Here is a 15,327-nt window from a genome sequence, read left to right on the forward strand (position 1 = left end):
TCAGCCCTTTGGAAGGGCCGATGGGTGCAGGGGACATTCAGCGAGTGCAGCCTGGCGTGCTCCTGTCACAGTGCTAGGACAAGACTAGTGTACATCAGGGTATCAGGAATACGGACACACACCGAGGGGATCCAGTTTGCTTCAGGAGTCATCAAACTTTGGTATCACAGAGGCTAATCCATTTCTCCCTGATCATTACCAGTCTTCTCTGAACTGTCATCTTAGCACTACTGCCCGGTTCCTGCCCTGACTTCAGGCAATTAGCATTCATTGCCTAATGACACGGGTCACACAGTTGTTGCTGAGAAACTGTACTGCTTCCAGTGGAGTTCCTCCCCTCCCAACAGGAACAAGGAACTCTCTTTGAAAACGGGAAAAATCTCTTTGAACACCGTCCCCCTCACATTTGCAAGATTAAATGTCTCAACTGCTGCCTTAAGAGAAGGGACTTCCTGTGGCTCCTTCCAACCTGCAGGATTTATGAGCTTATAACTCAAGAGAACTTTGCTGCTTTCCTGGATTGACCACTTGCTGCAGCTCCTGCAATACAGATCTTTGATGACATCAACTTATTTTCTCCACCATACCTTGGGAAAAAAAAGGCCTTAATGCTATTTACTTTCTGTTGTGCCACAGGAGTAAAAAGTGCCATTAAATGTGGGACGGCATCCAAGCAGGAGTGTTTCATCCCCAATTTTAAAAATATTAATTTTTATTTAATCTGCATACAATCAAATATGCAAATTACATTCCATGGCAAATAAGTCAAACGACTAAGAGTGGAGTAAACTATCAGCTCCTTACCCGGGTTGCAGTCTGTCAGAAGAGAACAAATAGACAGCAGAACCTTTGAAATAGTCAAAGCAGGGCTCCAGTTGTCTTTCAGGATATCCAGACAGATGACTCCCTGACTGTTGATGTTGCAGTGATAAATTCTGGTACGGAAAGTAACCTAGAATCGCAGCATAAGAGACAGAGAGAGAGTCATTCAGTGTCGCCCAGGGATGCTGCCCCTTGCCTCTGAGCAGCAGCAGCGCGTGGGGTGCTCCCAGTTCTGCAGAGCTTCTGTGGAAGCAGCTCCTTACTGCTTGTTTTCTGAAACACAATTATTTAACAGAAGAGCGCCTATTTACTGTAGTCATGGCTACCTTTAAGAAACCCACCATGGAGATCTTTGGTGCACAAACTGCTTTCACACAGGCCCTCTGCCTGGCATCCACAAAAATTAGAACCTACTTTGCAGTACTGTATGCTATTTAATGAACATATTGCATGTCAAGAACCATCTAATCACAAACATAACTTTACTGTGGTTTCTGAAGGTGAAGAAGTAGCGAGAATGTGGCTGCATGTGCAGTATTAGTTGATCTTTTCCTTTCTTTCAAAAGCCTAAATATAGACCATGAAAATTAATATTTAAAATTGGAGTGTTGTATTATTCTTGTTCAAATTAGCAATGAAATCTTTGCCTTACCCTTCATTAGGCAGGACATAATATACACCCAAAACAATGCTATCACACTAACTAACACCATCCTTGTTTTTAAATTATTTCAGACTAACGTTGGTAAAGCACGTAAGCATTATTCTGCACAAATAAGAAGTTAGAAATATTTATGTGCTTTAATTTTTCCTTTTTCATTTTGGGATAATTTTTCTTTTTCATACTCATACAGGGGGGAAGAATCCATTATGTTTTCTGAAACTACTGAAAATTCAAAAATGATCATGCTCTTAAAAAAATCCACAAGATTTTCATTTGTCTAAAACTCTGCATCACTTAATTACAACAATCTTAACTCAGAGAATATTAAATTTTGTGGGTTTCAGAGATGTGTGGGTATATTATTCTTTATGCTGTAATCCTTCTGGGAATGAAAAAAGATACCTGATTTATAATAACAACGTTGTAGCCACAAGAGCCATAAGTTGTAGAAACGTTGTGTGGTAGAATGATTTAGTCTTTGCAAATGTCCGCAGTGTCCTTTCTGGTGACTTGGTCAAGAGCTGTGATTTGGCATTAAGGGAGGGGAGAAGGGAACAACCTTTAACTTCTTTGATATCCATTAGTAAATTATGATTTTTTAAGTGTTCATACTATTTCTGAGCAAGGAAATGAAATTTTAGTTTAAGTTAAGATTAGTTTCATTTAATAAAAAGAGTTTTTGCTTAAAAATATTGTCAAACAACATTGCTGATCTTGCCAGTAGTAAACAGATTGACATTTTACAATAATGGGAAACATCACAGTAATTTACCCGATTTGAAGTCACAATGTAACACTCTAGTTGTCTATCTAAACTTACTTTAGCTTTCTGTTATTTTGCTAAAAATCATGTGAAAATATATAATATAGAATCTGCTTCATAACAGAAAAAAGTTTATTATACATATATTTTAGTAGCTGAAATGAGAAGAAGGAAGCATAAGAAGGTCTCGCACTGTCTTCTATTAAAATTAAAATTTCTTGAATCTTAACTCTTGATCAGAATTATCATCTCATTCATTGCTTAGTCAAGCTTGGAAATCAGTATTGGCTGTGGTAATCAGGAAATAAATTAGACACAGGATTTTTCTGAAATTGCAAGCCAAGATTTTGGACCTTGTAGTTTTCAAGAGACCATAAAAAATTTTGATATTCATAAAGTGATGAACACTCACTCGCTGCAAGTCACATTCTTCTCACATGTGAAAAAATGATAAACACAATAAAAACCTTACCCTTACCTTTGGTGGCTTGAATGGATAGTCAGATGAAAATGTGATATCCAGGAAAAAAACGCCTCCTTCATATACAGAACCTGGAGGTCCAAGTATAGTAGATCTCCATTCATAAATGTTATCTCCTTTAGGACCGGCACTGTGTAAAAAAGGAGGAGAGAGAAAGAAAGAGTCAGGTGTACCTTTGAGAGAGGCATTTTACGGATTTCCTTCTACAATAATTTTGTTTAATACAAACCACTTGCCTATCTTTAACATCTGCCTAATGTCCAACTGATTTCAGTGGGCTCAGTGTTTTAAACAGGCACGAAAGCTGGGCACTCCGCTGTCCCTTTGGAGATACGGCAATGAAACAGATTGACCATGAACGACTGGACTGTCACTGTCTGAAACATACCCCCAGATCTGCTTTCTCGAGTATGTGGTTGCTCTGAGCTTCTACATCATGACCTTCCAATGACATCATATCCATACAGAAAAGGAGCTGTATATCTTGACCATACTCATCTTCTCCAGGCATTAAACGGATCATACCTTCATAAAAAATGTGACTTACACATATATTGATACACATTTATTGCCACTTGTTTCACAGGCGAGTGAAACGTACCCTTGGGCAGGAAAACTGGGGATGGGAGAGACAGAATCGAGTAACCTGGAACTGAGCTTCTCACAGCCCTGTTATTCTGAATAACTGTTTTCTTCAGGATATATTTGTGTTATGTCTCCAGGCAATCAGCATTGAGACTACTAGCCAAAAATAGTTTATTTTAAGAAGTACAACACTGAACGCATTTCCCACTGGGGAAGAGTTATTGCATAATTAATTATTAAAGCTTTGAAAGAAGGGATAACGAACAAGCATTTTCTTGACTTCTGAGACATCATACTTAATGCTATTATCACACAGTAACCATCTAAGCTCCTCACAAAAACAATCAAAGCACAATCTTATTTCTGTAAGCAAGTCTCAGGGTAAAAACTAACCTCACCTTCTGCAAAAGGTCCTGAATCTGAACCGCTGAGATCCAAACTGACTGCTATGGAAAACACCACCGCTGAGCTCATGCAGGCATGGTGGATTCATCACATCTATGCGGACAAGCCAATAACGTGGCATTGTAAAAGATCCTTTCAATTCTCCCCACCTCGGCACCCTCCCAGGCACCACCTACATCCCGCAGACACACGGTGAAGCGTCCCCATCCTTCTCCCTCTGTGGTCCCAAGGAACAGGCACTGAGGACTCTCATATGTGATTGCACATGAAGCAAGTGACAGGGCATGGCACCAAGCTGTAGCCTGGGAGTTTGTGGTTTCTGACATTGCTCGACACTCAGAGGAGCCTCCCTACAAACCCTCCAAGTGTTAAGGCTCTTCCCATGTCATGTCACCTCATGTATTTGTCATACATATGTCCAGTCTATAACATGGCATGTTGGACATTCATCCTTACTATGTAGCCAAACATGTGGAGACACTCATCAGAGACAAGGAATATGAGCAGTATGCACTATGCATCTGCAATTCCCGCACCAAAAATTTAGCTATTTTTACATTAAGATCATATTCGAGAAACAACCAAAAGCTGGTTTTGATTATGAATTCCCTTTCAATTCATAATTCCCCAACATGTTTTTTTATCTTGCGGACGTTTCATGTACCAAATGTTTAAACTGTTGCAGGCCTTTCATTGACAGGACAAAATAATCATGGACTTTGGTTGACATCCTATTTCATTAAAAACAAAAAATTATTTGATGGACCTGTAGCTATTTTCCTGTTGCCAAAATGAAAGTAGGTAACAATGGCGTGCTGGCCTCCAGAGTGCAGCTAAGAAAGAAAAACTAGAAGTGCTATCAAAATAAAGTTTGGGTCTAAAATCACTGATCTTACCTTTCTATTTGCAATACATGCACAAAAGTGGAAGAAAAACAGTAGATAAATTTTAGAAAAAAAAAAAAAGGGAAATCCAGAGGCAAGGAGGTCCATTTTCGATGATGTAATGAACCGTTTGTACCCTCAGTCACTCCAGAAGATAATTCCATTCATGCTCTCTAAAAAAACAATTACTGTAAGAACTGAAAATATTGGGGCAATAATGACAATATTTAAAACCCACACAGGCCACTGAAATGTTTTAATTAATTCTTGACATTCATCAAGCTTACAGCTAATTAGTATTGTGCTCGGAAATCAAATTTCTATGGAGCAATTCAATTTCAGCATTAGATGTCCTAATGACTGTTTTATAGTTTAATGCAGAGGTTAGTGCTCTTGCCTCGTGTGTCAGGTACCTTTCTTTCATACACCTCTAACAGCTGGATGCCATTCAATCAGATTAATGAAATAGCTGAATTAAATTAGGGACATATTTCATCCCAATGAATCAGTCACAATTAAGCGCAGCACCAGTCCGGTGCCAAACTATCTGGTAATCACTCACCAAGTCAGAGCAAGGGTATCTATCAGCTAGTAGCCAGAAGCTAAGTGCAATAACTCTCTGCCTATTACTACCTGCTATCCTCTTCTATGCTACCGCTAGCAATATATAAAAGGGCCAGGCTATGACGTGAGAAGGGGAACTCCTAACCTTGTAAGAAGAAGAAAACGCTGTGTTCGAAACCCCAGCTACTGCTGAGAAAAGATCGCTGCAATGTCGAAAGTAACACAACGCTGTAACAATAACCGCATTCAGATAAAGGAGAAAATTGTTAAATCAAACAATTTCATTACATCTCATTGATGTTTGTGAAATTTCTATTTAACAGCTGAAGTGGTGTCTCACTTCCAGTGGTGTAAAAGATACCCCTGCTTCATTAGCAACCTGGAAAATCCCCACAATCACTACATTATTGGTGTCAGGCGACGCGAGATTAAAGAGCAGAGACAAGATGCCACACTTGGCTCCTACCACCTGTATATTTCCACTGGGGATCATCCTCAGCCAGCCATACCCTACTTGTGTTTTGTATACATACCAAGGTAATCTTTTTTGGAAGTAAACAAACCCACACTCTCTAAGGCTCAGCAAAACATACCAGACCTATTCATGGCAGTCTCGGCCTCTGCAGCGATTTGCACAAGGACAGGACAGTGGGGTTACACCCACTTGGACGACTGCAGAGAAAAGCAGAAAGCGCAGTCCTGCCTCAGGCAACACCTCGGCTGTGTACCGAGCTGCAAGCGACTGCCAGAGCCCTGCTGGAGTCACTGCCTTCGACTCTCCATCACCGCAGAGCATTGTCCCGGTGCTGCAGAAAGCCACAAGGAGGGAACTGCCACTCCCTGGTGCAAATCTAACTTCTCCGTTCCCACAGAGGACAGCAAAAACCCCGGGCTGAAAACTGGGAATTAAGGAAGCTTTACTCTGTCCGCAATTTTCTATTTCATTGATACACCCAGAAGAAATACTTTCCTCCTCCTGTTGGGCACTAAAGAGGCTGGCACGGGAGGTGCTTCTAGGGGCTGTACTTGAGCTCTTTATTCCCAGACGTTCTCCTGCTATTCAGAGACTCACTCTCCTATTGCAAGCATAGGCTTCAAGCATCTCACCTTAACCCTTGAGAGTTGTGGTGAGTGACAGCCTAGGAATCTCTCCTGCTGTCTGTCACACGGGACAGAATACCCCAGGCAGAGCGCTACAATGGGGAATTTCCATGGTTTTCTTCCCTTTCCTTTTTTCATCACAGAAAGACCCAGCTCCTTCTGACCTCCCCAATGGAATCCATATGGACACAAATCCTCCTCTATTCTGTCCTTTAAAACACAAAATCCTGATGGAGCAACGGATCTGATGACAACTTCAGTGTTTTGGCTACCCAGCATACACGTGCAGTTCATTGCTACCAGCCTGCTGTCCTCCTAAATTAGCTTACAGAACATCACAAATTCAGTAAAGGCACCACCAGTATATTCTCAATAAAAGAACCACTTGATTAATTTTTTAAAATAGGGGCTAAAAATATCTCAGACAAAATAACAAAGCAAATTAATCAAAATGACAAAATATTCTTTACAAAATTAAGGGGTTTTTACTTCATACATAAAAGCTGTATTGATTTTTTTTTTTTTAATAAATTAGATAAATTGACAGAATAAAGTTAACTGGCTACATCTGCTTCCTAAGTAAATATTCATTATGCCACTTCACTGAGGGATATATACCTGATCCAGATAAGACAAAGGATTTATAACCACACTCTATCCAAGCCAGTCTGCTGAACAGATTTAATTTACAAGTGTGACTTCAGATGGTGAATTTGAGAAGACGCGAGGTTAAACTCTAGGGGCCCATGGGGTCACACCAGGTCCTTTAAACCTGACTCTGCTGAACCCTGGCTCTCAGGTTTCACAAAGATGAGCAACAGCTTTTCCAGCACAGTGTTATGAGCATTCACAGGGATGCAGCAGCATTCACACCAGCAAGAAGTCTGTTAGAGTCCTGAAGCAGTGGTTACAGAAATCAGAATTCAGCATTTGTTACAATTCACTAAATCAAAATGCATTAAAGCTGCCCATATGTAATAGTTGCAGGATGAGAAACTAGGACAAGAAATTTCCAATCTACATGATGCTAGTAGGATGCTGCTTTCTGCACTTGCTAAATGCGCTTCTCCTGTCAACAGCACTCCTCTGAGACACGGGGCTCTCAATTTGGTGACAGAATGCAACTTCATAGTACTGAGACTGCGGTAATTAAGAAGAAAAAGGGTGAAGGAAAATGTAATTTAGCTAGATTTGATGTTAACTCTGTGTTATGCTTTATTATGAGAAACAATTTGGGTCCACAATAGGATACAACTGAGGGGGGAAAAAAAAAAGAATCTGTTTTTTAGGAAGCTTCCCGACAGTGAAGTCTGTCAGACACTAAAACAGTCTTATGAGAAATGTCATTGGTACCATAAAACTAAAGGTACTGGTCTATATCCCAAGATGCCCATCGGGGGTGCCTACATAGCACAGATTTAAGTGGTGGAATACTTTCCTATATTCTCCTTTCAAAGGCCCCGCCCTTAGGTCTGATACCCAGGCAGGTATCACAAAGGCAGCAGCTAACAAACCAAACGGGGTACCTGGAGTGAGAGTTATGTAAGGAAAGAGCCCCCTCCATCCTCCCCAAACTTTTATCTCAGGATGAGATTTAGCAAAAGTAAAACTCCTGAAGCTCTTCACAGACTGCTCAACCACAGCCACTCTGTCACAATGGTGTATTTATAATTTTTACAGCGATGTAAGCAAAGACAGTGCTTTAAGAAAGGAGTAAGATATCTGTTTCAATTTTTCTTAATTCAACTGAAGGTACTAAGGAAAGGAAGAATGAGTGCCCTTAGGTATGTTCCACAACCTCATGTTTAAAAAAGCCACTTCATAAAGCTACATAGCAAGTTTTGCAAAAATCCACAACACAGTTTCAGAAATCGAGTTTTACAAGTCCTGCTGTAAGAAAGGCACTCAGCATGTTACCAGCATGAAAGGCTTTGTTTTGGACAGCAATGTCTCAGCTAAAGCTGCTGGATGATGTTCTAGTTTAGCACCATGCCACCAGAGGCTAATGGGGCTGTAATGGATCCTGCCAGCATATACAATGCTGGCAAATACACAGATCCCATCCGTAGTGAGTCTGCCTGCCTCACCATCTAAGCTTCTGAGCTTGATGAACTCATGTCCAGTGGAACGAGAAAGCCCCAGACTCAGGTAACTTCAAGTTATCGCAGAGGTGGGGACTCATATCTACCATGTAGGGTATCTAGTGTGGATGCTGATGTTTGCACCTCAGACTTCCCAGACAATCAGGGTAGAGAGATCAGTGGCCCTCTGCAGCACAAGGAGCATCTAAATACTCCCTAATACCAAGGTTCTCCATCTCCCTCTGGTGACACCTACTTTTCACTGACTGCATGGGGAGCTTGGCTCTTAACTCAAGCCTCTAAGCTTAGGACTTCAGAAAATCCTCCTCACCCTCCATGCAGTGAGAAAGGTTGTCCAGCCCTGTATTCACACACTACCTTGTAGCACACTAGCTTTTTATCTAGATACAGATACACACTGCCATGCTGCTGGTAATTAAAAAAAACCCCAAAACATCTCACAAGGAACCAAAGGATCTCTCTCTGGTGCAGGCTGTCTGAGAGTTAGCTCAGCGTTACTCTGTGAAGCCTGGAGAGAGCACAAATCACTTTCCGGTAGTTCTATTTTAATGTTAAACATGGGAATGGAAAGATGCTCAGATTATTTTCCTGCTTTGATATTTTCAACATTTTGAAGAAAATTTATCCATTACCTTTTTTTCTTAACCCTCTTTGCCCAATTGTGGAGGCGCTCTTCTATTTTTGGTTACAGAACACAAGAAAGGAAGTGAACATTAATTAAAAGACATACGTTTGTGGCTTTCAGCCCTGTGACTTAAAAACTAACAAGCATGGACAGCAATTTCCCTTTTCTTTATTTTTCAATGCCTCTGTTTACAGGGCTTTCTGGAGTACTTATTCTCAGCGTTCATATTATCAGCACCAGTGCCTAAGCACCTCTACTTACACAATCTGGGTAGTACGTCTATACACAGAAAGCATACTGGTTTCACTGGCAAGAGCCTCAAGAATAGTCCTAATTTTTGGATTACAGCATTTTTCTAGGGTTGGACACATGTGGGTTGTCTACAGCAATATATCAAATCCGTGCTGAAAATGCTTTTTGATAAGGTACTCACTATTATTAAGGTTTCTAGGTTATGTGCAATTTCTTAGAAAGAAGAAGTTTCAGTCTACTGTGTTCTTTATATAGCTACAACTGTTCTTATTGTACCTGTCACTGAACTATCTGCTACATCTGTTTGCTGAAAAAGGTTATTTACTGCTTCTAGCAGATCCACAGAGGCTCTGTGTATCCTCGGTTACACAGAGCCTAGTTCACTGTACAAACCTTTGCTTCTGTCACTTCCTTAAAGTCTATCATGCCCTTAAGACTAAAATCTAGAAATTACTGCTGAAAAAAAAAGCCTATTTTTAACTCATGGATCCCGTGCTAATTCAGCTGGTTGTAAAGCAGTGCAGGACTTGTGCCTGAGGCCATGGTTCGATGCAACAGTAAATCCAACTTGAGAGCTCCTCCTACCAGATCAAAAGCAGCGTGGCTACTCAAAGCAAAGTGCTGATCCAACATAAACCAACTTGGCCAAACCGTATACGTTCCAAAAACGTCAACGGATTAGCTTTGTAACACCCGGCTTTATGCTTAATCAGGTATCATTTGTCCTCCTGCAGCCAGCATAAAGAGGGCATAAACTTTAGATTGCACGGTCCGGCTTAGAAATGTAATCATGTGGCCGTATTTGGTTCACGTCAAATTGTACCATTAGGGGAATCTAACCGAGTGCAGATCTGCTATTAATCACCCTAAAGAGAAAGATGCCAGATTGTAGTGTTTTAGACGATTAAAACCTCCAGCGCTAAACTTGCCATTAGTAGAAGAATATACACTGTTGTTACTAAAGGAAGCTGAGTAACAAATCATTTGATAATTCCATCAAAGCTGTAATATGTAGATAACCCAAGCAATGTATTTTGGAAAGCTAATAGTTTTTCCACGGCCAAAAGCTGCATTAATTTAGTTCATTGCTACAGTAGCTCAACTTTACTTTCCTCTTTGCATTCCCGCTAGTTCCTAGGACCTTTCTTGCTGCTGTTAGAAGTCTGCTCAGGTTCTTTCCATCTTCCAGAACAACCGTAGCCAATTATGGAGGAAGAATTCCTGTAATTTTTCTTTTGAAAAATAACTAATCCCAGAATGTACTTCACCAAATTACAACAGAAATACTGGATTTAAACCAGGTAACAAAACATAACAGATTGTTCCTGTCTATGCTCTCGACAGAGGGGTTGTAAATATATATAACCCAGGCAATACATAAAAAGTTTACCAAACATGAGTTGTTTTTGAAAACAGAGAAATCACAGGACTCACAGGCATGAAGAAAGTTCATGCTGAACATTTGGTTTATTTTAAATATCTTGAAATCTGCATAGAAGTCCCTCTCACATGCCTACACTAAAATTATCCATACTCCCTATTAAAACACAGAGCAGGACAGTGAGTAAAGGGAAACATTTCCTGCTACTTTACCATGTGTTCATAATAACAAAGCCATAATTTAGCATAAAAGAAAAGACCAGCTCCCTGTCATCAGTATTGAAACACTAGTAGTACTAGTGGCAAAATGTGTGCTATTTTCTTGCTGTTGGTATAAAGCCCAATTTGTATTAAGGCCAAATCACTTTGTCAAAGAAATTTGTCTGCCAGCTATACAGTTCACATTTTCCTTCCACTCAAAATTACTGATGAACCTGTATTTAGCAAACATGGCAAAATTTGCTTTTCTTCCATGAGAGAGGATCCTTCTCAACTCCCTAACACAAACAAAACTCTTTTGGGATACACGTATATTTTATTCTTCAATATGTTGTAGCCACCATACTGATGCTAGCAATCCATACTGAAAGAATCACACGGTACCTGAGAAATCGTGCAGCCTTAGTTTAAGGCGCCTGCCCACAAATACACAAAATGGAGGCACTCAGACACAGGATCATTTGCCTAATGTCATCCAGAAACCGTGTGCTGTTGAGTAGGACTGCAATGTAAATCTCCCAAATCCCAGGCCATCACCTGACCCACTGGACAGAGATTACACTACTAGTAGCTCATTCAATAGTTCTATGGCATCCACGTGTTTTAGACATCAGTCACCTCCATCATTCACTGCAAAGCCTTCATGTCAAAAAGCTAAGTGACACTGAGAAATCCAGTTTGGAATTTCCTACCAGTATTTTCAATGACACTTTTAACGTCAACAAAGAAAATCTATTATTCCCAATATCCTTTACACACACACTTTTGATGGAGGAAGAAAGAACAGTTAAAACAATTAATTTCACTAAAGGATCTATTTAACCTAAAAATACAACTGGCTTTAAAACTGTAGTAAACCTATAAAGATTCATGCCTAGGAACAATAACCAGGCAATTTTCAACAGACTAAGCCTGCAAGTCAACTAGAGCTGTTCAAATGAAGTCCCCAGCTATCAATCTCCCCGAAATACCTAAACATTAGGCAATATCAAATACTGACCGATGTATTAAAAAATCTTCCACTGCTCTGTGGATTATGTTTTGTTTTTCAAGGAACATGTCTTCAGCCAAAAATTGAAAGGAACTCCACCTATGAACAGTGCTTTTCAAGACAGAAAGCACATTAGCGAATTAGAGAATCACCACAGTCTGACAATTCAAGCCTAAAGGCAGACTCCATGATTAAACTTGTGAATGGTGTTAATGTTGTGGAAAAACTTTCTTCTATTACTGTGAAAGGAGAAAGCACAATTTAGTGAACACGATTTATTCAGGGACTCATCAAGGACCAAGAAAGAGAGAATTGCTGGGAAGTCACCTTCACTGAAATGCGGGTGTATCCACCTGTCAAGAAGATGAACACCCAATGTGCCTGGTGCTACCACAGTGGAACCTCCTCCTCCAGGATTGGGCTTCTCCAACACTTCACAGCAATATAGCTAGAAGTTGCCTTCCTCCCGGCCCTGAAAAATCAGCTTTCAACTTCAGCAACAGTTACAGCTTTCCCACACAGAGATAAAGAAAAGACAAAATCAGTCAGTCGGATAACCTGCTTCCATTAAAATACATTAACACTCTGAATAAGCACTTACTTAGGGATTTAATGATCTTTAACACATGCATATTAGTTTCATACTGTTAGTTGTTTCATACTAACTTCCTGAATGTTACCCTGTAGCAAGCACTGAGTATTTTTCCTCAAAAGCAGTCTGTATTGTCATCATCTAAGTCAGGTCTCGGTGCAGTCTTCCTAACCTTCTAGCATAGGCTTTCTTCCAAACGTAATTCTATTATTACTTTTAAATACTTCCTCTTGTCTCCATCCATTTCCACACCCTGTACAGCCTAACAAAACCGAAAATGCCGTGCCACAGCTCCCTGTGACAGACACCTAACTTGAAGCCATAAAAGTCTGATGCAAATCTCTAACTAGTAAAAGGCTATATTTCTCAAAAATAAGACTTTCCCAGTTCATACACAAAGATCTTCCCCACCTCCAGCACAATAAGGATGACTTCTCAAGTCTGGCTCCTTTCCGAAAACGGTTGGGGTCACTACGTGGCTTTTGTCACTAGCGACTTCATCTGAATTGAAAGAAGTTAGCTGTTTTGAAGGGGCGTGAATCTGGTTAGCCAAAAAACAAGAACCCTGTTCAACGCAACGGTCCAATGTTCAAAAGGCCTGTCTTTAGTCCTGTTCCCACACTGGTTAACAGAATTTCCTACACTGAGGACTGATTAAATGAGATTTTCACTTTTTTCACAAGATTCATGTTTTGAAATCATCATCAGAGCTCTGGCTACGGGCTTTGAACTCTGCTTAAAGCAAAATGACGACGAGCTTCACATTCAGTGCAGGGCATGAGTTTATCACTGTTGACAATTTTTATGTATTCATTATTTGATATTAGATTTTTTTACCTTTGTACTTTGAAGAAAACAATTCTGCAAATAAGCTTTTGCCAATCTGAATATATAAATCAAACCTCTGAGGTATAACACATTCCAGTAGACCTGAGTGCAAGGTGACCGGTGCTGTCCCACAACCAGTTAACCCCAGCAAAACCAGCCCCATGCCTCCTCTTACTCCTTCCCCTCGACACCTGTAGTAGTGCTTGTGAAATCACATTCTGAATTGCTCTGTGGTGCCGAGCGGGTTGAGAAGTAACCAGGGATTGCTGTCAGGCTGCCTGGGCTCCTGGAAGCAGCAGCTGGCTGCAGACTGGCACGGATGCTAGCATCAACACAAGAACGGGAGCGGGAAGCTGCAGTGGGGAGCAGGGCAGAAGCAGGGGGCTGCAGCAGCTCAACCTATATTAGCTTAAAACATGCTGGAATTACACTCTGCGAATGCAATTCTGGAGCCACAGTGTCCTATTTATCAAAGTAGAGGCTCAGGATCCTCTCTCTGTCTCTTCACCACTCCACTCTGTCCATTCAGTACATAAGCTGTAGAGTGACCCAACGTTATCAGCAGTAACTGTCCTGTACCGAGCATAAGGCAGACTTGATTCAGGTGCTAAAACATTAGCCCAGCAACGTACATTTCCCTAGCTGAATAGGTATATTTGGAGAGTTTCAAAACAAAAGCAGTTGAGGATAGGAATCTCTTTTGTGTAATGCAGAATTGGAGACAGCTGAAGCAACACTTGGTACAGAGTAGATATAAATGTAGCTTGTGTATTAAAAGCATTTAAAAACCCTGTGAATACCAGCTTTAGTTGCAAAAGCACAGCAATTCAAAGGAATGGAGGAAGCATCATGCATACAAATACACAGAAATCAATGTCTGATATGAGTTCATTTTACTCCACAAAAGTGTACTACACTAAAGAAAAATGTGAAAACAATAATCATTCCAGGGGAAAAAAGGTCAATAAACATCTAAGTGAAACAAGTCTCACTCAGTAAAATCTGTTTATTGAAAAGCCAGCTCCAGCCCAACTTTTGCTTCCTCTAACACTGTTAATTTAATGGGTAACTCTTCCAAACGAACGTTCCCTGTGGAGATAGCTGTAGCGTATGGAGCGCAAGTTGTTTGGGTTAGCCTTGGGAGCAAGGCTTCGTACCCGTCCTCTAAGACAGCTGCCACCGCTAAAGGATGAGCTAAGAAATTTGTGACCCTCACAGAGCTTTGCTGTAGAGCTTGGACCACTGGTACCAGTGGACTAAGATGCGCTGCAACTTCATTCCACCTTTTTTCACATCTGTCTGTTCAGAACTATGATTAAAAAGAAATGTAATTTTCCCCCACAGCCCAGATTCAAGGCAGCTGTTCAGAAAGCGGCAGTTTACTGCCTGCAGTAGGATACAGCAACTCAGACCTCAGACAAAGCAAAAGCACATGGACAGCACCGACCTCCTCCTGGGCGCTAAATCCTTCTTTCCAGTAGATCAGGTTGCAGCACCAGTTGCACAGCATTCAGGAATTAGATACCGCTACAACACAGACACAGAATGGCTGTAATCTCAAGAAGAAAAGGCTCAGACTGTGTATGGTTTTTATTTGAGACTATAAGCATGATTTATCAGTGGAAAGAATATGCTTAATGACTACCATTGCAAAATTCATCGGGTTATACACAAATTAAGTATAATCTCTTCCAACACGTCCTAATATTATATACTGATACATAACTCTACTTTCTTCATATTCTCCGTCAGTTATAATTTAGTGAACGCCATTAAACACACATTTGCTTACATTTGCAATCTAGAAAAAATAATGTTCTTTGCTGCAAATGCCTAATTTTAAAGTACAGCACTGCCAGAAAAATTAACAAGACAGGCTGTCTGCTCATTGTACTCAGATTCAAAGCTGAAAGGATAAACATTTTTACTTGTAGTTAGCCTGCTGAGATTGATTACCGATGTTTAGATGATTAAATGTTTGTAAACAACAACAACAACAAAAAGTAGTAGTAAATATATAATTTTGATCTTAACCATTTTTACTGCAGGTGTCTAAGACAAGATCAATA

General features: G+C 40.4%; 1 protein-coding gene across 1 annotated transcript in view; it reads right to left on the reverse strand.

The window, feature by feature from the left end:
* UBE2E3 (ubiquitin conjugating enzyme E2 E3) overlaps positions 1-15,327 on the reverse strand; it is a 61,587-nt gene that overhangs the window by 2,773 nt on the left and 43,487 nt on the right. Inside the window, exons 4-5 of the mRNA XM_076342492.1 lie at positions 2,728-2,860; positions 805-952 (exon numbers count right to left, since the gene is read on the reverse strand). Coding sequence (XP_076198607.1) covers positions 805-952; positions 2,728-2,860 — 281 coding nt within the window. The remainder of the gene's footprint in view (positions 1-804; positions 953-2,727; positions 2,861-15,327) is intronic.

The sequence above is a fragment of the Aptenodytes patagonicus genome, chromosome 6 (genome assembly GCF_965638725.1).
Source record: "Aptenodytes patagonicus chromosome 6, bAptPat1.pri.cur, whole genome shotgun sequence".
Lineage (NCBI taxonomy): Eukaryota > Metazoa > Chordata > Aves > Sphenisciformes > Spheniscidae > Aptenodytes > Aptenodytes patagonicus.